We start from the raw sequence: 25301 nt of genomic DNA, 5'->3' as shown, positions 1-25301 counted from the left end.
ATGGGTATGGAAGGACTGGGAAGAAACTCAACCTAGCATATCTGACTCATTCTTTGATATCTGTGAGGAGGAGTCAACAAGGGTTTAGGGATAAAGGTGAGGGGATGGATTGGGCCAATCTTTCTCACACACTCTTTCCCTTTGACTCTGATCCATCCAGAGGCTGCGGTGGGCGTGCCAGAGGACAGGAAGAAGATCCCCTGGGCGGACGGCGAGACGGTGATCCTCCTGGAGCTCTGGGGAGACGACACTGTGCAGCAGAACCTGAAGCTCTGCCCGCACAACAGTCACATATACTCAGAGATTTCGGATAAGCTCAACTTCCGTGGTTATTACAGAACTGCAGAGCAGTGCCACACCAGGATAAAGCGTTTGAAAGCCAGCTATCAGCAGTCCCAGGAAACCATCTGGTAACCATTGCGTTTCAGCTTCTATTATTGATACATTTGTCATTTAGCTAATGTGAATTAGATTACAGATTGATTCTAATTTTGCAATCTCTCTCTACCTGTGCTCTTCCTAGTTCATCTGGATCTGAGCAGGTTGATTTTAAGTTCTACAATATTTTAGATCAAATACTTGAGATGCAGCCTCCCTCCAGCACAGTGGTGACAGACTTGACCAATGACATATCAGAGGAATCAGACATTGACTCACTTCAAGGTAAAAGTTCAGCTCACATCAAACTATGCAAACTTTCTAATGACACCCTGCATGGGTATGTCAGATTGATCCCTGTTTGTTATATCAAATTTAGCTACTGGTTCTACTGTAGGTGCCATCCCCTCAACACAAGTACCTTTGCCAAGTCTATACAGGGAAACGTTCATGTTATTGGGCTGTTTTGTATTTAGAGTGTACAGAAGTAGACAAGAACACCACTTCTGAGAGGATCACACCAGGCTCATGGTCAGATCCTGAGACCCTGGCCCTCATTGACATCTGGGTGGAGGACGAGGTTCAGAGGGTGCTGAGAGACTTTGTCCATAACGGCCCCATTTACATGGACATATCAGAAAAGATGCATGACCAAGGGTACTCCAAGACCCCAGAGTAGTGTCGTTGGAAAGTCAAGTCCATGAGGAACAACTTCCGTCAGTGCTTCGACACGAAAAAGTATGTTTGTACCTCACAGATTTAAATTGGACACTTTCTGATGTTTTTATGTTGATATTAATTTGCAGAAACATACAAATAAGTATACTCTAGTCTAACCCATAGCCAGAATACTCCATCTCAATTTTTTAAATGGCTTCATTTTCTGTCTGCTGTTCTCAGATGTGGAAGAAAGGGACTGGAATACAAGTTCTACAATCAGTTGGAGCGAATACTTGGTCATGAAGCGGTCTCCATTGATGAGTATGATGAAAGAGATGATCAAACAGTAGACCAGGACACAGGTACAGTGGTAGTACAGACAGTTGTCTGTTTACACTGAAGACTCAGTCAATCCGATCAGCAGAGCCGTACCTACGATCTGGAGGTTGCCAATGTATATGTCTCCCGGAGCAGGTGCTGATGGGATGAGATACACCCCGTGGTCAGAGCCAGAGACGCTGGCCCTCATTGAGCTGTGGGGGAACGCGGAGGTCCAGACAAGCCTCCGAGGTTGCGTCGGCAACGGGCACATTTTCGCCGACATCGCGGAGAAGCTGGCCACCATGGGGCACTTCAAAACGGCTGAGCAGTGCCACTCGAGGGTTAAGCGGCTGAGGAAAACTTACCGACGGTGTCTCCACAGCAGGACGTAAGTGCAAAACACAGATTATTTGTGGGTAAGGCGAGTCATGGTGCCTAAATTGGGACCTGTTACAAATGAACCCTTCGCCTCTGTTCTCCACCTCCCTCTATTTCTGTACCTACAGAAACGGAGGGGAGCCCTTACTCTTCAGATACTACAGGTTCCTGGAGCCGGTGCTAGGCAACAACACTCTCTCCCTCGATGCAGAGATTGTGATTTGTGTGATGACTTCAATCCAGATCCCACTGAGGAACCAGATCAGGAAACATGTATAGTGCCTCCTCATCATCCTAACCCTCTAAGTCTAATATAATTAGGGCCCTGTGTTTTTCCTGTGTCAGTGCCAGCAGTTGTTTGTCCCGGTCAGGTCAAATCAGGACCCTAGTCATAATCAATCTTAAAAAATATATTTTAGTAGCCACCTAAAGCCTCTCAAAAACATATTGCGCAGGTTAATCCCTACCGCTCATACCTTCCATATGCGTGTCTCATTTTTGTTTTTTGAAGGCCAGGGCTCAGTCAGTTACGCTGTGACAGAGACCAGCAGAAAGATGCCCTGGTCCGATCGGGAGACCCAGGCTCTGCTGGAGGTCTGGGGTGAGGACCACGTGCAGCTCTCCCTCCGCGGCTGCTTGAAGAACAGACACGTGTTTGAGTACATCTCACGGAGGATGACGGCCCAAGGATTCATAAGGATGGCTGAGCAGTGCCACACCCGCATCAAACGACTCAAGGCCAGCTTCCACCATGACAAGTGAGTGCAAAGGATTTATAACTACTGTTTTATGTCTATACTTTATAAATTACACCACAACATCGGATATAAATTGATGCTTTACTTAGTTTATTAAATGAGATGAAATTAAGTAATTGCAGTCTTGTTTATATCACTGTTATTGTTACATAGTACATGTGGTCAGAGGATATAATGATCCAACTGAAATTCCCTCTGAAAAGTGTGTCTAATCTTCCCTTTCCTCAGAAGGGAATGTAAGTTCTACGACCAGATGGAGGAGATTTTCTCTAGAGAGCTCAACGTCGACAGTTTGGCCGAAGATTCGTTAGACAATGAGGAAGCTGCTGTCTGGGAGTCTACACATGAAGTTGACCAAAGGAAAGGTAAAACAAAGCCATACCATACCTTTAAATGTTCATGAAACATTCTATGAGTTGTCTTATTTCAAGTAATCTAACCCCCTTCCAATTGAAAACAATGTCTTCATTGGGTGTCTTTGTCTTCAGCTAGCCGTCCTTTAATCGACGGTTCCAAGTTCCCCTGGAGCGACAGTGAGACCCAGGTCCTCCTCAGTATCTGGGGGAGTGACGAGGTCCAGGAGGATCTGAAGGGCTGCACCAAAAACAGACACATTTCCACCGAGATCTCTCAGGCCATGGCCAACGAGGGCTACCTGAGGACAGCCGAACAGTGCCCGTCTAGAGTGAAGCGGCTAAAGGCCAACTTCCGCCAGTTCTGTGAGAGCAAACAGTAAGATATGGATCTGAAATTGATAACCTCTATTTATAATTGTGAATTGATTATGATTCTGTTCCATACTGTTCCATACTGATGGAACAGTTGTGTATTCATGGTCAGAGGTTTGCCATGCTCATTTTAGATAAGCAAAGCTCATTAACTAACCAGATATGAGGAATAAGCATTGAGTCAACAACCAAATGTTATGTTCTATTTTCCCAGGGTTGGAGGGGAAAAAGTGGAGTGCAAATTCTAGGATCAGTTTGTGCAAATATTTGGGAACAAGTATCTATCCTGTGACTCTCTGGCTGAGGAATCAAACGGCGCCACAGACATGGGAGAGGTCCCAGGTGGACAAGTCCAAGAAACAGGTAAGGAAACAATCTCCTAATCTCTGTACAGTAAATGCTATTTTTACGTTATACTATCAACGTTGGGCCTTTGTTTTTTTGTTTTTTTTAGGCTCTCCAGAATCAGGCAGCTGTCCATCACCATGGGAACTAGATCTCCGCTGGAGCATTGAGGAGACTGAAGCCCTCCTCGACATGTGGGGAAGTGACAGAATCCAAAAGGTCCTGAGGGGAAACACTGAACTGGAACACATTTATACAGAGATCTCTCAAATGATGGCTGACCAGGGCTTCATGAAAACAGCAGAGCAGTGCCAGACGAGGGCGACGCAACTGAACCTGAGTATTATTCCAATCTGAAGACGAGGAAGCATTAGGGAACATCTGAAGACAGTTTTGTAGCACCACAGGAAAGCTGCAATGACACAACAATGACTTTGGAAAAGAGGTGTATTAACAATTACAATGACCTGTGTCTCTCTTGTCTCCTGCGTTGTTTTTGGAGAGGTTCTGTATTCTATCAAAGAGGCACTGTTGCTTTGTTGGATATTGCTGAAGAGACTGAACATCCATTCCACTTTTTCTGTCGGAAATCAGACACATATTTCACTTTTGTATAGGTGCTTTGATCTAAGTGTAATGGACTATCTGAATGTTTTATGTCATGTATAGTATGTGTGTTGTGACAGAGGGACCTATTCAATTAACTTAACGAAACCTTTAAAATGGATTGGATTGAGTGAATCCTTTAACGAGAATTGGTAAACCATATGACATTCTGAACATCTTGATTTTGCATTATGATTTGCAATTTGTGTTTTTAGCAAACTCTATGCTTTTAGGCCCAATTTCAAGTGAACTAATTTAGATTAAATTCCTTTTGAGTGGGGTGTAATTGCCTGACTAGTTGGCTACTGTATCATTTCTGTTACTGTGCTATATCTTTCTCTCAATGTCTTTAATCCTATATCTAGGTTCATCCAAACACTGATTTTTCTGTTGTTACCAGCTCTAACAACTGGGGGAGACTGAGACGATCTTATTTTATCCTCAACCGATTTTCTGGAGTCCCACAGTAAGTAGCCACTAGAATTCTGGAATCACAGGCCCCTACTTTTTGCTTTCTCATATGTTATTTTTTAGATACCACAGTGAGATAGCCGTTGAAACAAATCCTGTTCTCAGCATTGATGATGTTGGTTGTTCCTCGGGAAGACCATTTGCATAGAGAGGGCACTTTGCATAGACAGCACATGCTTCAGTGCTCTGGGAGTGTTTATATCCCTGTGAGTTTAACACTTCATGACTGAGAGCTGTCCTTCATGACAACAGAACCACAACAACCATTACTTTTATCACCATCCTCATCTGGACACTGGCTGTCTGCTTTCAAGGTTAACATTTTCTGAATTTATTGTTAAATTAATTAAATCTATACCACAGTAATATACAGTGGGGAGAACAAGTATTTGATACACTGCCCGATTTTGCAGGTTTTCCTACTTACAAAGCATGTAGAGGTCTGTAATTTGTATCATAGGTACACTTCAACTGTGAGAGACGGAATCTAAAACAAAAATCCAGAAAATCACATTGTATGATTTTTAAGTAATTCATTTGCATTTTATTGCATGACATAAGTATTTGATCACCTACCAACCAGTAAGAATTCCGGCTCTCACAGACCTGTTAGTTTTTATTTAAGAAGCCCTCCTGTTCTCCACTCATTACCTGTATTAACTGCACCTGTTTGAACTCGTTAACTGTATAAAAGACACCTGTCCACACACTCAATCAAACAGACTCCAACCTCTCCACAATGGCCAAGACCAGAGAGCTGTGTAAGGACATCAGGGATAACATTGTAGACTTGCACAAGGCTGGGATGGGCTACAGGACAATAGGCAAGCAGCTTGGTGAGAAGGCAACAACTGTTGGTGCAATTATTAGAAAATGGAAGAAGTTCAGATGACGGTCAATCACCCTCGGTCTGGGGCTCCATGCAAGATCTCACCTCGTGGGGCATCAATGATCATGAGGAAGGTGAGGGATCAGCCCAGAACTACACGGCAGGACCTGGTCAATGACCGGAAGAGAGCTGGGACCACAGTCTCAAAGAAAACCATTAGTTACACACTACGCCGTCATGGATTAAAATCCTGCAGCTCACGCAAGGTCTCCCTGCTCAAGCCAGCGCATATCCAGGCCCGTCTGAAGTTTGCCAATTTTTACATTTACATTTAAGTCATTTAGCAGACGCTCTTATCCAGAGCAACTTACAAATGACCATCTGGATGATCCAGAGGAGGAATGGGAGAAGGTCATGTGGTCTGATGAGACAAAAATAGAGCTTTTTGGTCTAAACTCCACTCGCCGTGTTTGGATGAAGAAGAAGGATGAGTACGACCCCAACAACACCATCCCAACCATGAAGCATGGAGGTGGAAACATCATTCTTTGGGGATGCTTTTCTGCAAAGGGGACAGGACGACTGCACCGTATTGAGGGGAGGATGGATGGGGCCATGTATCGCGAGGTCTTGGCCAACAAACTCCTTCCCTCAGTAAGAGCATTGAAGATGGGTCTTGGCTGGGTCTTCCAGCATGACAACGACCCGAAACACACAGCCAGGGCAACTAAGGAGTGGCTCCGTAAGAAGCATCTCAAGGTCCTGGAGTGGCCTAGCCAGTCTCCAGACCTGAACCCAATAGAAAATCTTTGGAGGGAGCTGAAAGTCCGTATTGCCCAGCGACAGCCCCGAAATCTGAAGGATCTGGAGAAGGTCTGTATGGAGGAGTGGGCCAAAACCCCTGCTGCAGTGTGTGCAAACATGGTCAAGAACTACAGGAAACGTATGATCTCTGTAATTGCAAACAAAGGTTTCTGTACCAAATATTAAGTTCTGCTTTTCTGATGTATCAAATAATTATGTCATGCAATAAAATGCAAATGAATTACTTAAAAATCATAAAATGTGATTTTCTGGATTTTTGTTTTAGATTCTGTCTCTCACAGTTGAAGTGTACCTATGATAAAAATTACAGACCTCTACATGCTTTGTAAGTAGGAAACACTGCCGATTTTGCAGGTTATCAAATACTTGTTCTCCCCACTGTATATCAATAATAATATTTATATTCAGAACTATTCATTACTATATGTAATATTTATTTCATATACATGTTTTTATTCTATTTTTCAGAATCCAGAGGACAGTACATTGTGACTTCTCCCAGGACAGAAAGTCACTATTGACTGTAAAACCAGCAGTAAACCAGCGGTGATGTCTACCTAGCCTGGTATCAACAGAACCCTGAAGGAGCTCCTAACCTCCTTATTTACTATACTACAACACTTCAGTCTGGGACTCCATCTAGATTCAGTGGCAGTGGAACTCATATTGACTTCACTCTGACCATCAGTGGAGTCCATGCTGAAGCTGCAGGAGATTACTACTGTCAGAGTTACCACAGTGGTGGAGTGTTCACACAGTGATACAGAGTCTGACAAAAACCTCCCTCAGTCAGACTGCGCAGTGACTATACTGCTACAGCTGGGACCTACTGCAGGTGCTGAGGGGAGGAGATGATCCAGTACAATGACACAGTGTGTAGTAGAGCTGAACAACAATATCTTTTTCTGATAACTCAAAGCTGTTAGATCATATTCAGCCACTATCCCATGGGTTCTTTGACACATTTTTCTTGAGGTCATGGAGAACCGTATCTTCAAAAATCCTTCAAATCTAGTATCATACAAAACAGACTTCCTGATACCTTGACATTTAAAAAAAATGACTTCAGACCCATTGGACATTGTATTATTAAGAAGTTGAGGAGATGCTGGGTTTCATGTACTGTAATGATGGTCTGATCAGAGACACAGGAGAGGAGGGAGGGAGCTGAACTCAGTCAGGAACAGAGTAGCAGTCCTGCACAGTGGAGCCCCTCTTCTCTCAGTATCAGTCCAGTAGTCCAGCAGTCCACATAGCTCCCTGCACTAACACAACTCTCCCTGCAGGGGGAGGCACATTACCATAAACAACAAAAAAATAAAGATAACTAGGCAAGCCAGTTAAGAACAAATTCTAATTTACAATGACAGCCTACTCCAGCCAAACCCGGACGACGCTGGGCCAATTATGCACCGCCCTATGGGACTCCCAATCATGGCCGGATGTGATTCAGTGATCACCGGGAGGTGGAAACTGACTGGTATTCCTCTTTTCCATAGATATCAATATTTTACCAGACCATATTACCATAACACTAATCAACAATACCATATTACATTAACACTAATGAACCATACCATATTACCATAACACTAATCAACCATACCATATTACATTAACACTAATCAACCATACCATATTACATTAACACTAATGAACCATACCATATTACCATAACACTAATCAACAATACCATATTACATTAACACTAATGAACCATACCATATTACCATAACACTAATCAACCATACCATATTACATTAACACTAATCAACCATACCATATTACATTAACACTAATGAACCATACCATATTACCATAACACTAATCAACCATACCATATTACATAACACTAATCAACCATACCATATTACATTAACACTAATCAACCATACCATATTACATTAACACTAATGAACCATACCATATTACCATAACACTAATCAACCATACCATATTACATAACACTAATCAACCATACCATATTACCATAAAACGAATCAACCATACCATATTACCATAACACTAATCAACCATACCATATTACATAACACGATCAACCATTCCATATTACCATAACACTAATCAACCATACCATATTACCATAACACTAGTCAACAGACAAAGTGATATTCTGTATGTTCAGAAGTGACATTATCCAGTATTCATTATGGTATTGTCTTGCTAAACAACATTGATAGTGATCATATGTTATGGTACTTAAACCAATAATAGCATTGAATTTATGCACGTGATTTATTTTCAATATTCATATGGACTTCTAGGATTATTAGGTGACAATTGTGGGAGCAAGATCTTCAGGTTGTAACAGATTCTCAGTTCTAATCTGATGGATCCTTAGTGGTCTAGGTTGACTGAATAATGGTGGATGGGGAGCAGGCCAAAAGATTATTTGCATAGTGATGATGCTCTGCATAGACAGCACATGCTTCAGTGCTCTGGGAGTATTTATATCCCTGTGAGTTTAACACTTCATGACTGAGAGCTGTCCTTCATGACAACAGAACTTCAACAATGACTTTTATCAGGTGCTTTGTGTGGATATCGATGCTCTTAATTCAGGGTAAGATTTTGTAATATCATGCTCTTAAATTTACTTTTTTATCGAAGTATTACATCAAACTATTGCCTCTTCCTTGAGAGAATGACATTATTTAAAATTCAGACAAAACAAACACAGTTAAAAAAAACTTAAAACGTCTCTGTTTCAGGATCCAGAGGACAGGTCACTGTGACTCAGACTCCTACAGAGAAAACTGTTCTCCCAGGACAGACAGTTATTATAAACTGTAAAACCAGTGTGACTGTATCAAATGCTTGTTCTGTATTCTGGTACACCTGTATGGCCTGGTACCACCAGAAACCCGGAGGAGCTCCTAAACTCCTTATTTACTGTGCTACAACACTTCAGTCTGGGACTCCATCTAGATTCAGTGGCAGTGGATCTGGGAGTGACTTCACTCTGACCATCAGTGGAGTCCAGGCTGAAGATGCAGGAGATTACTACTGTCAGAGTTACCACGATGGTCCAGTGTTCACACAGTGATACAGAGCCGTACAAAAACCTCCCTCAGTCAGATTGCACAGTGACTGTACTGCTACAGCTGGGACCTACTGCAGGTGCTGAGGGGGAAGAGACAGTGACATGGAACACTGATCAGCGAGGAAACCTTGAATAAGGATAGAAAGCCTAATTTAAATCAGATGTTCTCCATCATCATGGTTGTGACTCGTTATATTTTTTATGACCTGAAAGATCATATAAAAGTTATTTGAGGTTTTGAAAACACAATACCTGTCCAAATGCAAAATAAGAAGTAAAACGAAAGATGTTATGACCTCAACATTACTTCAACGTTACAATCACTTCAGCCCCGAAAACAATTCCAAAAATGGAGCTCACAACCAAATTGAAATGGATTTGATCTCACAGCCTTATATTAACTATTTTCATGAGCAGGTTCCTGACTGTTAGATCTGTGAATGAGACATGATGCTGGGTTCAAACATGAGACACATGTACACTACATACACTATCTACATAAAGTTTAATATCCATTTTATCTGTCATGAATTATATGGTGGCATATCTCCCGCCCCAAATCCACCATAGAGGTTAAAACCAGCCCAGTCCAGGGTACTTCATGCAGTGAAACTGTTCAACTGCTAGACTGATAGCTGTGAGAGTGAAACTGAGATTTGCATAGACAGGGCTGGGTGGTTTTGCTTGTCCCAGAATAGAGCAGTACTGTCACCATATTAGGAATTAACCGTTATAAATATATATATTATGGTTTATTATCAAATGCCACAAATGATTATCATTGGTATTGGTGCTACAGTATAACAGGATCATTCAGTTGTAGAAATGATTGCAGAGTATTTGTTGGATCAGATGTCCTTTTAATTATGTTTGAGAACATGAGAGTAGCTATATGCTACAATGCTGAAATGATTGATCTAAATTAGTATGAAATGTTCTGCCTATTTATGAGATAGTGATGACTGGAATGAGGATTATTTGGGGTTATATTTCAATCAAAATAAGCTTTATTTGAAATCAAGGGCAAGTACAACTTAATCTCAAAATACTTAATTTAGCACACAGCTCTACTCATATTATTCACTATTATACTGTAACATTCAGTTGTAAAACATGGATAGCTGATTGTGGCAGACCACGTGTAACAACACCTGCACAGGATCGGTACATCCGAACATCACACCTGCGGGAAAGGTGCAGGACGGCAACAACAACTGCCCGAGTTGCACCAGGAACGAACAACCCCTCCATCAGTGCTCAGACTGTCCGCAATAGGCTGAGAGAGGCTGGACTGAGGGCTTGTAGGCATGTTGTAAGGCAGGTCCCTACCAGACATCACCAGCAACAACGTCGCCTATGGGCACAAACCCACCATCGCTGGACCAGACAGGACTGGCAGAAAGCGCTCTTCCCTGACGAGTCGCGGTTGCCCGACAGGATGCTCTCAATGTGTATCTGTAAAAGTTTGTGAGGGTTTTAGGTGACAAGCCACATTTCATCAGTCTACTGAGGTTGAAGAGGCGCTGTTGCGCCTTCTTCCCCACGCTGTCTGTGTGGGTGGACCATTTCAGTTTGTCCGTGATGTGTTGGCCGAGGAACTTAAAACCTTCCACCTTCTCCACTACTGTCCTGTCAATGTGGATGGGGGTGCTCCCTCTGCTGTTTCCTGAAGTCTACGATCATCTCCTTTGTTTTGTTGACGTTGAGTGAGAGGTTGTTTCCCTGACACCACACCGCCAGGGCCCTCACCTCCTCCCTGTAGGTTGTCTCGTCGTTGTTGGTAATCTAGCCCACTACAGTTGTGTCGGCTGCAAACTTGATGATTTAGTTGGAGGCGTGCATGGCCACGCAGTCATGGGTGAACAGGGAGTACAGGAGGGGGCTGAGCACGCACCCTTGTGGGGCCCCAGTGTTGAGGATCAGCGAAGTGGATATTTTGTTCCCTACCTTCACCACCTGTGGGCGACCCGTCAGAAAGTCCAGGACCCAATTGCACAGGGCGGTGTTGAGACCCAGGGCCTTAAGCTTAATGATGAGCTTGGAGGGCACTTTGGTGTTGAATGCTGAGCTGTAGTCAATGAACAGCATTCCTACAATGGTCCAGATGTTCAGATGGGATAGGGCAGTGTGCAGTGTGATGGCGATTGCATCATCTGTGGACCTGTTGTGGCGGTATGCAAACTGAAGTGGGTCTAAGGTGGAGGTTATTTGATCGGGTACAACGGTCAATGTGCTGGTAGAATTTAGGTAGTGGTTCTGCTTGTCCCAGAGTAGAGGAGTACTGTCACCAGATGTTCAGCCTGTCCCCAGGGAGTTGGAAGTTGAGAAAACCCAGGGAAGCTACAGTGTAGACTACACATGGTTAAAAACCATAGCAGAAACAATTGAATAAAATCATTTTAGAAAATAAACATTTGAAATAAATAAGTTATGGAAATGTACTGTTTATCAGTGTGAGTTCTGAGAGCAGATCTTAGGTTTATCACTAAATATCACTAATTATTATCACTGGTATTGCTGCTCCAGTTTCAGTGTCAGGTGCCCTTTAAATCAAAATGTGTATGAAATGTGCTGCCTTCATTAGACAGTGTTCACAGGAATCATGATTAAAGTAACACTTGCGGTTATATTTCAATTAAAACAAGCTGTATTTGAACTCCGAGGCAAGAAGACAATGCACAACTTAACCCCAAAATTAATTGAGCATACAGCACTACTAATATTATTGACTATTATACTGTAACATCAGCTCTAAAACACTAATGTTTCCAGAACTAGCACCATGTGGGGACTACAATTGCCTCTCCAGTCTCTAGACAAGTGACTTTTCCGGAAGGCAGCCGTATTCCCTGGTATAGTCGTGGGAGACCCTGCATGTGTACACCTCTCCCTCTTCCCAGCATGCCTTGCTCAGGGTTAGGGTGCTGTAGCGGCCACCCTTCTCTTTTTCTGTGGTGGTCAGGGCCCCCTCCTCCCCCTCCGCTCCGTCCACCTCCCAGTTCACCATCGCCCCCTGGGGGGAGTAGCCACTCAGCAGGCAGGCCAGTGTGGCCGAGCCCCCAGAGAGCTGCTCAGAGGACAGGGGGAGCTGTAACGTTCGTCTTGCGGAGAGAGATTGGACCAAGGCGCAGCGGGTGATGAAGACATGAATTAATTTCTTTAACAAGACGTAAACGAACACTAACACGAAAATCTACTTGAAAAATTACAAAACAACAAAACGACGTAGACAGACCTGAACTTGAGCACTTACATAAACACGAAGAACGCATGAACAGGAACAGACTACACAAACGAAACAGTCCCGTGTGGTAACACATACAGACACGAGATACAATCACCCACAAACAAACAGTGAGAACATCCTACCTTAATATGGTTCTCAATCAGAGGAAATGTCAAACACCTGCCTCTAATTGAGAACCATATCAGGCAACCCATTTAAACAAACATAGAAACACATAACATAGAATGCCCACCCCAACTCACGCCCTGACCAACTAAACACATACAAAAATAAGAGAAAACAGGTCAGGAACGTGACATAACCCCCCCCTCAAGGTGCGAACTCCGGACGCACCAGCATAAAGTCTAGGGGAGGGTCTGGGTGGGCATCTGTCCACGGTGGCGGCTCAGGCTCTGGGCGTGGTCCCCACCCCACCATAGTCAATCCCCGCTTTTGTAGCCTCCTCCCAATGACCACCCTCCAAATAAACCCACCTAAATTAAGGGGCATCAGCGGGATAAGGGGCAGCACCGGGATAAGGGGCAGCACCGGGATAAGGGGCAGCACCGGGATAAGGGGCAGCACCGGACTGAGGGACGGCAGCACCGGACTGAGGGACGGCAGCTCCGGACTGAGGGACGGCAGCTCCGGACTGAGGGACGGCAGCTCCGGACTGAGGGACGGCAGCTCCGGACTGAGGGACGGCAGCTCCGGACTGAGGGACTGCATCTCCGGACTGAGGGACTGCAGCTCCGGACTGAGGGACTGCAGCTCCGGACTGGCTGACGGCTCTGGCTGCTCATGGCTGGCTGACGGCTCTGGCTGCTCATGGCTCGCTGACGGCTCTGGCTGCTCATGGCTCGCTGACGGCTCTGGCTGCTCATGGCTCGCTGACGGCTCTGGCTGCTCATGGCTCGCTGACGGCTCTGGCTGCTCATGGCTCGCTGACGGCTCTGGCTGCTCATGGCTCGCTGACGGCTCTGGCTGCTCATGGCTGGCTGACGGCTCTGGCTGCTCATGGCTGGCTGACGGCTCTGGCTGCTCATGGCTGGCTGACGGCTCTGGCTGCTCATGGCTGGCTGGCGGCTCTGGCTGCTCATGGCTGGCTGGCGGCTCTGGCTGCTCATGGCTGGCTGGCGGCTCTGGCTGCTCATGGCTGGCTGGCGGCTCCTGTCTGGCGGACGGCTCTAGCGGCTCCTGTCTGGCGGACGGCTCTAGCGGCTCCTGTCTGGCGGACGGCTCTAGCGGCTCCTGTCTGGCGGACGGCTCTAGCGGCTCCTGTCTGGCGGACGGCTCTGAAGGCTCAGTACAGACGGGCGGCTTTGCAGGCTCAGTACAGACGGGCGGCTTTGAAGGCTCAGTACAGACGGGCGGCTTTGAAGGCTCGGGACAGACGGGCAGCTCTGACGGCTCGGGACAGACGGGCAGCTCTGACGGCGCTTGGCAGACAGACAGCTCTGGCCGGCTGAGGTGCACTGTATGCCTGGTGCGTGGTGCCGGAACTGGAGGTACCGGGCTAAGGACACGCACCTTCAGGCTAGTGCGGGGAGCAGCAACAGGGCACACTGGACTCTCAATGCGTACTATAGGCCTGGTGCGTGGTACCGGCACTGGTGGTACCGGGCTGATGGCACGCACATCAGGGCGAGTACGGGGAGAAGGAACAGTGCGTACAGGACTCTGGAGACGCACAGGAGGCTTGGTGCGTGGCGTAGGCACTGGTGGTAATGGGCTGGAGACACGCACCACAGGGCTAGTGCGTGGAGGAGGAACAGGGCTCTGGAGACGCACAGGAGGCTTGGTGCGTGGTGCCGGAACTGGTGGTACCGGGCTGAAGACACGCACCATAGGGCTAGTGCGTGGAGGAGGAACAGGGCTCTGGAGACGCACAGGAAGCCTGGTGCGTGGTGTAAGCACTGGTGGTACTGGGCTGGGGCGGGGAGGTGGCGCCGGAAATACCGGACCGTGCAGGCGTACTGGCTCCCTTGAGCACTGAGCCTGCCCAACCTTACCTGGTTGTATGCTCCCCATCGCCCGACCAGTGCGGGGAGGTGGAATAACCCGCACCGGGCTATGTAGGCGAACCGGGGACACCATGCGTAAGGCTGGTGCCATGTGTGCCGGCCCGAGGAGACGCACTGGAGACCAGACGCGTTGAGCCGGCTTCATGGCACCTGGCTCAATGCCCAATCTAGCCCTACCAGTGCGGGGAGGTGGAATAACCCGCACCGGGCTATGAACACGTACAGGAGACACCATGCGCTCTACTGCGTAACACGGTGTCTGCCCGTACTCTCGCTCTCCACGGTAAGTACAGGGAGTATGCGCAGGTCTCCTACCTGACTTCACCACACTCCCTTTTAGCCCCCTCCCAAGAAATTTTTGGGCTTGACTCACAGGCTTCCGTGCTAACCGCGTACCCTCATAACGCCGGTTCCTCTCTCCGGTTGCCTCTGCTCGTCTAATTGCCTCCAGCTGTTCCCATGGGAGGCGATCTCTACCAGCCAGGATCTCCTCCCATGTGTAGCAACCCTTGCCGTCCAAAACATCCTCCCATGTCCATTCCTCCTTCGTGCGCTGTTGCTTTCCTTTTCCCCGCTGCTTGATCCTTTGTTGGTGGGTGATTCTGTAACGTTCGTCTTGCGGAGAGAGATTGGACCAAGGCGCAGCGGGTGATGAAGACATGAATTAATTTCTTTAACAAGACGTAAACGAACACTAACACGAAAATCTACTTGAAAAATTACAAAACAACAAAACGACGTAGACAGACCTGAACTTGAGCACTTACATAAACACGAAGAACGCACGAACAGGAACAGACTACACAAACGAAACAGTCCTGTGTGGTAACACATACAGACACGAGATACAATCACCCACAAACAAACAGTGAGAACATCCTACCTTAATATGGTTCTCAATCAGAGGAAATGTCAAACACCTGCCTCTAATTGAGAACCATATCAGGCAACCCATTTAAACAAACATAGAAACACATAACATAGAATGCCCACCCCAACTCATGCCCTGACCAACTAAACACATACAAAAATAAGAGAAAACAGGTCAGGAACGTGACAGGAGCAGAGTAAACCGATGCACTATATTATCTCATCAGGTATATGCTTAAACATTACAAAGCACAAATGATCATGACATGGGGCTCTATATCCACAGCCTATTAAGACTGAATGCATCTTATGTATGGTAAAATCAGCATCCAAAGAGTCAACAGTTTCCTTTTTCTTATACACATTAACATGAGCATTTCAAATCTCACACCTGTGTTGCTTATATACTTTGTCCAAAGTAACCCCACTATGTACTCTAGCAAATGTCTTCCCCAACAAGTCAGCTTTTACTTTAACATTTATTGACGCACAACCATAACTGGAATTCAAGTGGCGTTTCCTCTTTCAGTCATCTTCTTCATCATAGACCATACATCTGCCAGCTCAGTACCCCTGCCTATTGTAGAGCTGCACTGTCTCCATGAATTTCTCTTGACAGACTTTTTTATTTATTTTATTTATTTTACCTTTATTTAACCAGGTAGGCCAGTTGAGAACAAGTTCTCATTTACAGCTGCGACCTGGCCAAGGTAAAGCAAACCAGTGCGACTAAAACAACACATAAACATAGTTACACATAAACAAACGTACAGTCAATAACACAAAAGAAAATAAAAATAGAAAAATCTATATACAGTGTGTGCAAATGTAGAAGAGTAGGGAGGTAGGCAATAAACAGGCCATAGAGGCAAAAATAATTACAATTTAGCATTAATACTGGAGTGATAGATGTGCAGATGATGATGTGCAAGTAGAGATACTGGGGTGCAAAAGAGCAAGAGGGTAAGCAATTATATGGGGATGAGGTAGTCGGGTGTGCATTTACAGATTGGCTGTGTACAGGTACAGTGATTGGTAAGCTGCTTAGACAGCTCAAGTTTAAAGTTAGAGAGGGAGATATAAGACTCCAGCTTCAGAGATTTTTGCAATTCGTTCCAGTCATTGGCAGCAGAGAACTGGGAGGAAAGGCGGCCAAAGGAATTGTTGGCTTTGGGGATGACCAGTGCAATATACCTGCTGGAGTAAGTGCTACAGGTCGGTGTTGCTATGGTGACCAGTGAGCTGAGATAAGGTGGGGTTTTACCTAGCAAAGACTTATAGATGACCTGGAGCCAGTGGGTTTGTCGACGGATATGTAGTGAGGGCCAGCCAACGAGAGCATACAGGTTGCAGTGTTGGGTAGTATATGGGGCTTTAGTGATAAAACGGATGGCACTGTGATAGACTACATCCACCTTGCTGAGTAGAGTGTTGTGGGCTATTTTGAAAAATGACATCGCCGAAGTCAAGGATCGGTAGGATAGTCAGTTTTACGAGGGTATGTTTGGCGAAATGAGTAAAGGATGCTTTGTTGCGAAATAGGAAGCCGATTCTAGATTTCATTTTGGATTGGAGATTAATGTGAGTCTGGAAGGAGAGTTTACAGTCTAACCAGACACCTAGGTATTTGTAGTTGTTCACATATTCTAGGTCAGAACCGTCCAGAGTGGTGATGCTGGTCGGGTGGGAGGGTGCGGGCAGCAATCTGTTGAAGAGCATGCATTTAGTTTTACTAGCATTTAAAAGCAGTTGGAGGCCATGGAAGGAGTGTTGTATGGCATTGAAGCTCGTTTGGAGGTTTGTTAACACAGTGTCCAAAGAAGGGCCAGAAGTATACAGAATGGTGTCGTCTGCGTAGAGGTGGATCAGAGAATCACCAGCAGCAAGAGCGACATCATTGATATATACAGAGAAAAGAGTCGGCCCGAGAATTAAACCCTGTGGCACCCCCATAGAGAATGCAAGAGGTCCGGACAACAGGCCCTCCGATTTGACACACAGAACTCTATCTGAGAAGTAGTTGGTGAACCAGGCGAGGCAGTCATTTGAGAAGCCAAGGCTATTGAGTCTACCGACAAGAATGCGTTGATTGACAGAGTCGAAAGCCTTGGCCAGGTCGATGAAGACGGCTGCACAGTACTGTCTTTTATTGATGGCGGTTATGATATCGTTTAGGACCTTGAGCGTGACTGAGGTGCACCCATGACCAGCTCGGAAACCAGATTGCATAGTGGAGAAGGTACGGTGTGATTCGAAATGGTCGGTGATCTGTTTATTAACTTGGCTTTCGAAGATTTTTAGAAAGTCAGGGCAGGATGGATATAGATCTAAAGCAGTTTGGGTCTAGAGTGTCTCCCACCTTTGAAGAGGGGGATGACAGCGGCAGCTTTCCAATCTTTGGGGATCTCAGACAATATGAAAGAGAGGTTGAATAGGCTAGTAATAGGGGTTGCAACAATTTCTGCTGATAATTTTAAAAAGAGAAGGTCCAGATTGTCTAGCCCAGCTGATTTGTAAGGACCCAGTTTTTGCAGTCCTTTCAGAACATCAGCTGTCTGGATTTGGGTGAAGGATAAGCGGGGGGGAAAGTTGCTGAAGGAAGTACTGAGATGTTGGCCAAGGTTGAGGTAGCCAGGTGGAAAGCATGGCCACCGTGGAAAAATGCTTATTGAAATGATCGATTATCATACATTTATCGGTGGTGACCGTGTTTCCTATCCTCAGTGCAGTGGGCAGCTGGGATGATTGTGCTCTTATTCTCCATGGACTTTACAGTGTCCCAAAACCTTTTGGAATTAGTGCTACAGGAAGCAAATTTCGGTTTGAAAATCTAGCCTTAGCTATCTGTCAGGTTTTGGCCAGGATTGTTAAGGTTTTGGTCACTAGATGCCCCCATTGCGCCTTTTTGAACCTTTTGTTTTTCCCTTGTTCTAGTTATTATTTGCACCTGTGCCTCATTTCCTTGTCGGTATTTAAACCCTTAGTGTTCCTCAGTTCTTTGCTCTGTGTTTGTATGTTAGCACCCAGCCCCAGCCATGCATTTCCTGAGGTACTCTGGTTTTGTTCTTGTTTATTTTTGATTATTCTTTTGAGGTTTGTTCTTTCCCTGCTGTTCTTACCACTTTGTGGATTTTCATTGTATCTTGGAGGATAATCATTTTTTCTCTTGGCATTACTTTTGACGTTGTGGATTTATATTTTTTGCCTGAAGATCTTTTTCCTTTATTAAACCACCGTCTCTAGTACTGCTGTGTCTGCCTCATCTTCTGGGTTCTGCCGACTATTAGTGACTGTTTCTCACACCGGGTCCTGACACTATCCTAACTGACTGAGAATATTGGTTTCTGACTTCCCTGAAAAGTTATCGCGGGGGCTATTCGATGCTAATGCATTACGCCACAGGATGTTTTTGTTCTGGTCAAGGGCAGTCAAGTCTGGGGTGAACCAAGGACTATATCTGTTCTTAGTTCTACATTTTTTGAATGGGGCATGCTTATTTAAGATGGAGAGGAAAACACTTTTGAAGAGCAACCAGGCATCCTCTACTGACGGGATGAAGTCAATATCCTTCCAGGATACCCGAGCCAGGTCGATTAGAAAGGCCTGCTCGCAGAAGTGTTTTAGGGAGCGTTTGATAGTGATGAGGGGTGGTCGTTTGACCACGGACCCATTACGCACGCAGGCAATGAGGCAGTGATCGCAGAGATTCTGGTTGAAGACAGCAGAGGTGTATTTAGAGGGCAGGTTGGTCAGGATGATATCTAAGAGGGTGCCCATGGTTACGGATTTAGGGTTTTACCTGGTAGGTTCCTTGATGATTTGTGTGAGATTGAGGGCATCTAGATTAGATTGTGTTAAATGTTAAGCATTTTCCAGTTAGGTCACCAAACAGTACAAACTCTGAAGATAGATGGGGGATGATTAATTCACATACGGTGTCCAGGGCACAACTGGATGCTGAGGGGGGTCTATAACAAGCGTCAACGGTGAGAGACTTGTTTCTGGAAAGGTGCATTTTTTAAAGTAGAAGCTTGAATTGTTTGGGCACAGACCTGGATAGTAGGACACATCTCTAGGCTATCTATACAGTAGATTGCAACACAGCTCCCTTTGGCAGTTCTATCTTGTCGGAAAATGTTATAGTTAGGGATGGACATTTCAGGAATTTTGGTGGCCTTCCTAAACCAGGATTCAGACATGGCTAGGACATCCAGGTTGGTTATGTTATACTGTTATACTCCAAATCAGTTCTGTTATACTCACAGACACTATTTTAAGTTTAAAATTTTAGTTTAACAAGCATGAAACCAATGATTTTACGGTTGTCAACAAGTCAACAAATGAGAGCGCCTGGGGAATGGGAGTGATGCTGGGGACTGCAGGGCCTTATACCAAAGAAGAAGATCTCTCCCAGTGGGTCCATGAAATTCTGTGAGTTGAACACTTCATGACTGAGAGCTGTCATTCATGACAACAGAACCCACATCAACAATTACTTTTATCACCATCTTCATCTGGACACTTTCCCTCACTTTCCCTCAAAATATTTTGAGCTCAGACATTACACACATGTCCGTAACAACAGAATTAGGAATTAGAATTTGATGTCAGTAACTGTCAATGCCTGTCTTTAGTTATACCCATCTTTATTTCATCTATTACATGCTGGTTTATTCATTGTAAGAAAGTCCCCCTCCTTGAATCCACCATAGAGGTTACAGTAAAACTAGTCAACCCACTCACATCTGGCCCAGTCCAGGCAGTGAAACTGAAACTAGACTGGTAGCTGTGGGAGTGAAACAGATTTACATAAACAGGGCTCGGTGGTTCTGCGTGTCCCAGAATAGAGCAGCACTGTCAACAGATGCTCACTTTGTCCCAGGGGGTTGGAGGTAGAGATGACTGTCACTACACTATATTGCAGCGTTTCCTAAACTCATTCCTTGGGATCCCAAGGGTTGCACTTTTTTGTTTTTTGCCCTAGCTTTACACAGCTGATAAAAATAATTAACTAATCATCGGGCTTTGATAATCAGCTATGTAGTGTTAGGGAAAAAACGAAACATGCACCCATTGGGATCCCAAGGACTGAGTTTGCAAAACGCTGCTATATTTTGAAGTAGTGGCACTTGTAATATTTGTAATTTTTTAAAATGTATTTAGCTTCGAATCACAGCCTATAACACACGTGAGAGTCCAAGATATCAGTTGACCGTTTGATAGTTCTTATTTAAATATTGTAAAGTCTGTCAAGTCGAGCAGGTCTGACACAGACTCAGTATCCTGATGAGTAAAGACAGTCATCAACTACTACCATGGCAGAGCCTCTTCTATTATATCATAGTATATTGAGATGGTATTAATTACTGGTCAATGATGATGTTAAGTGAGAATGAGGTTTAGGCCTGACAGTTTTCAAAGACACCATGAATCAGCCTTACTGATGACATTTATTTTTCCAGAATATTACAAATATATCTATGATACAGTTAACTAATAGAAACAACACAATTATGGATTGCAAAAATACATCTTTATTTGATTCCATTATTACATAGTTGAAGCATCAAAGCAAACATGATAGTGAATAAAACAGATCACATCAAATCTAAAACGAACAAAATCCATACAGAATGGATTGTTACATGAACTCAAGCCAAGCCCCCTGTTTGTCTATATGAGAGTGATCACTAAATCAGAGAATGACTGATCTTAGAACAAAGCAAGTCAAAGCAGAGGAACCAGCAATCTCTCTCTACAGGGTGTGTGACTGATGGGTCCTACCCAGAACAGTCAGACCTCCTCAGGGTCTTGGTGACTGTAGGCTGGGAGATCTGGTGGGCCTCACAGGTCACCTCTCCTGCCTTGGTCCACTCCTGGGCAGTGAGATTCAGGGTGCTGCTCCAGCTGTACAAACCGTCCTTCTCCAGGACCCTGGGACTGGCCTCCTGGATCTTGCTAGTCCCGTCCACTTTCCAGTTCATGGTCCAGTCTGAGGGGAAGCCCTTGTTGGCCAGACACGTTAGTGTGGCTGTTGCTGTACTGGACAGCTCCTCACTAGAGGGGGGCAGGACGGTGAGGGTGGGGGCACTGTTACCTGGAACAAACAGAACACATCAATTACGTCAAAGAAAACACTTTGGAAATTACTTCTAAAACTGTATATGAATATAGTTAGATTGCTAAAGGATTTGAAGAAAACACAAACAGTAATATTATATAATGCAGAGTACAAGTATACAAGTAGAAAGCATTCAAGTATGCACCTACTGGGTAAAACTGGTTGAATCAACGTTGTTTCCACATCATTTCAACCCCAAAAATATATGTGATGACATTGAATCAACATGGAAAACTGATTGGCTTTGCCAAAAGTCGTCAAAGTAAAGGCAGTTCGTTTTTTTTAACCCGACTTTTAACCTAAATCCAATGACATTTTTGGTTGATTTCACATTGATTTTACTTTAGTTTACAACTCAAACAAATGTACATCAAAACTAAACGTTGAACTGACGTCTGTGCCCAGTGGGAAGTGTTTAACTCTACCATTACTAGTCATACAGATATTTTTTTAGGAATGTATCTGATCAGAATAACCTCATATACAGAATCCACATTAACAGTGTAGGCTATCATGAGACGACTACAATAAGAGATACTATAGTTATCATACCAGAACAAGAGTTATATAGTCTGCAATCATACAAATCAAACATGCAAATAAATGCCTACAATTTAACAATGCGATTCAATAAACTGTTGAAACAAGGCACAGTCATAGAAATATAGAACAATATTTTTGGGAAAGTAAAATATCTCAAATGTAAATCTTTTAATAGAGATGAAAGAGTAAAAAAAAATGGAATCAGACAAACATCAAGAAACTTACTTCCAACATCAAGTCTGGTGCCACTACCAAAAGTGCACCACAGTGATACAATCCCTATTACTGCTCGTACAAAACCTCCTACTCATTGGGCAAGTTGAACACTTAATACATTTTTTAAAATAAATCATGTACTCATATGAATACTCGCCAAATATAACGTTAGATTCTTTATTTTAAATCGTTTTTTGATTTAAAAAAAATTGTTTTATAATAAAATATATTGTTATTAAAAATAAGAATTGTTCAACATGTCACACAATTTACAGATACATTTGAGTACTATCAAAAAGTGAAAAAAGTTCTTAATTTTGGTGTTGACTTACTTCCAACATCTAGTCTGGTGCCGCTACCAAAAATACACCACAGTGATACAATCCCTATTACCACTCGTACAAAAACCTCTCTGTGATGTGATGCTGCAGCTGTAACAGTGAAGATCACTCATTCAGAATCATAATCAACACAAATACCATTTAACAACACAAATACCATTTAACAAGGTACAAGAAACACTTCATATGAGCTAGTTCTCATCCGCCCCAGGAAAGAACTTGTAGCAATAACTGCAGATATCCAACAGATGTTTAATTGCTTCGTTGTGAGAGAAGATCACAGATATAACCTGCGATTTTTATGGTACAGAGACAATGACATGCCAAAAGGCATAATTGAGTACAGGATGAAGGTCCACGTCTTCGGTAACAGCACATCTCCGGCCGTCGCCATCTACAGGCTCAGTCGAGCCACTCAAGAAGGTGAGCAATACCACGTAGTAGACACTCAACAGTTTGTGGAGAGAGATTTCTATGTGGATGATGGGCTCAAGTCTCTGCCCACAGAACACAGTCACGCCGACCAAGGTTGGTTCAGTTTCCCAGCTCAGTACATCAATGTTTACGGGACCAGCGTTCTGTGACAAACCTAACCAAGCTCACCCAGAGACGCAAGTTCCCTTCGAAAAGGTCAGTCCAGACTTGGATGGTGAAACCCGTCCCGCAGGTGACAAGCTACATCACTCAAGTCAAAGACAAACCACTTACCTCAGAGCACTTCAAACGCTTCTCCTCCTGGAAATCCCTACTGAGAGCTGTCGCATTCATCATCCAAGTTGCTTGCACTCTCAAGCCAGACCCAACGGGCCAGCCGAACAAACGCAGAGGTTGGTATCAGTGCAGCAAACTCCACACTCCAACAGAGCTGTCTCAAACCAAAAATCTAATCATCAGGTCAGTTCAAAGAGAAGCCTATCCTGAGGTGTTCACTGCACACAAAGTGAAAATAAACATTTCTAAGAGCAGTTCATTTTCAAAGCTGAATTGCATCTCGGATGAAGGTCTCATCAAAGTAGGAGTCCGTCTAAAGCATGCATGGCTGAACAGTGGCGAGAATAATCCACTTATCCTACCAAGACACAGCTACATCTCCACACTGCTAGTACGGTACTACCACGAGCAGGTGAAACACCAAGGCCACCACTTCACAGAAGGAGCCGCTCATCAGCTCTGTCCTACACATGTGCTTCACATGCCAGAAAATCTGTGGGAAACAGGAAGAACAGAAAATGGCAGACATGCCACCCGAACGCCTCAGCACATCCCCTCCCTTCACGTATATGGGCTTGGATGTCTTTGTCCCTTGGACAGTCACTGCTCGCCATACCAGAGGAGGTCAAGCTCAAAGCAAATGCTCGGCAGTGCTCTTCATCTACATGAGCACTCGGGCAGTGCACATTGAAGTCATAAAGTCCATGGACACCTCCAGCTGCATCAACGCCCTCAGGAGGTTCTTCGCCATTCGTGGACTAGCAAAAAAGCTAAGATCAGATTGTGGAACAAACTTCATAGGAGCCTGTAAGGAGTTGGAACTCGGAAACGAGCAGTGTCAGAGGTCTAGAGCTACCTAAGTGAACAAGGTTGCACATGGGAATTCAACCCTCCTCACTCTTCACACATGGGAGGTGCCTAGGAGAGCATGATTGGAGTGGCACACAGAATCCTTGACTCCATGCTGCTACAGAACAAGTCTCCTTTCACATTAAGTTCTGTGCACCCTGAGGTCAAAGACATAATCAATGCCAGACCTCTAGTTCCTGTCTCCACCGATCCAGACTCACCATTCATCCTGATTCCCGCTATGCTGCTTACCCAAAAGTTTGGGGCACCACCTCCTCCCAGAGACTTCACTGACAAAGACCTTGAGTTGTGAGCCGTGAGTACCTCCCTGCCGACGCAAGTGGACTGAAGCTCACCGCAACCTACAAGAGGGGGATCTCATGCTCGTAAAAGACAATCAGTTAACTCGCAACGAGTGGCCCATGGCACTGGTCACTTCCACCTTCACCAGCAGTGACAGTAATGTGTGCAAAGTGGAACTCAAGATTACTGCTCAGGGGACCACTAAGAAGTTTCTGAGACCCGCCTCAGAGGTCATACTCCTTTTAGCCATGGAAGATTGAAGGTTTGCTAGTCTTTGAGGTATGTGTGTAACATTAATTAATAGTGGCCTCTTTCAGACGCCAGACGGGGAGTATTCTGCCTTTTGGTAAGCACCTTTTGATTTGGCGCCGTCCAGTGGCTGTTTTGTGTAGTCGCAGCTAGCGTGTACTAAGCTGTGCTACTTCCTTGTTGGTGGTAAAACAGGAAGTATAAAATTATGCAGTTCAGCCTCATTGTTGGAAGAGAGTGACATAATACTGCTGTTTATCTTCTGCCATCCTTCTTGTTATGCCCTCATAAAGCATTGCCTTTTACACAATTTCAACTATAAAACTAGAGGTTTACGGAAAGTTTGGCTGGCTGTCAAATTATGGTTGCATATACCATAAGGAGGACAGTACACATGGACATGAGTGTTTATTGCGGTGTCAACCGATATATTGACAATAAAACCAAACTCCTGATCCACTCTATTAGAACTCGCACCTCTTGAC

The 25301-nt window shown here is 44.7% G+C and overlaps 1 pseudogene and 1 gene segment (V, D, J or C); one reads left to right on the top strand and one right to left on the bottom strand.

Annotated features, from left to right (window-relative positions):
• Positions 1-3925, top strand: LOC120031879 (annotated as a pseudogene).
• A 17338-nt stretch (positions 3926-21263) lies between these two features.
• Positions 21264-23472, bottom strand: LOC120031878. The segment is given in 4 exon segments: positions 21264-21580; positions 22373-22432; positions 23081-23201; positions 23413-23472. Coding segments are annotated over 4 exon segments (558 nt in total).
• Positions 23473-25301: the final 1829 nt, after the last annotated feature.

Source organism: Salvelinus namaycush, chromosome 38, assembly GCF_016432855.1.
Source record: "Salvelinus namaycush isolate Seneca chromosome 38, SaNama_1.0, whole genome shotgun sequence".
Taxonomy (NCBI): Eukaryota; Metazoa; Chordata; class Actinopteri; order Salmoniformes; family Salmonidae; genus Salvelinus; species Salvelinus namaycush.
The sequence above is the reverse complement of the archived record's forward strand: the minus strand, read 5'-3'. Positions and strand labels throughout refer to the sequence as shown.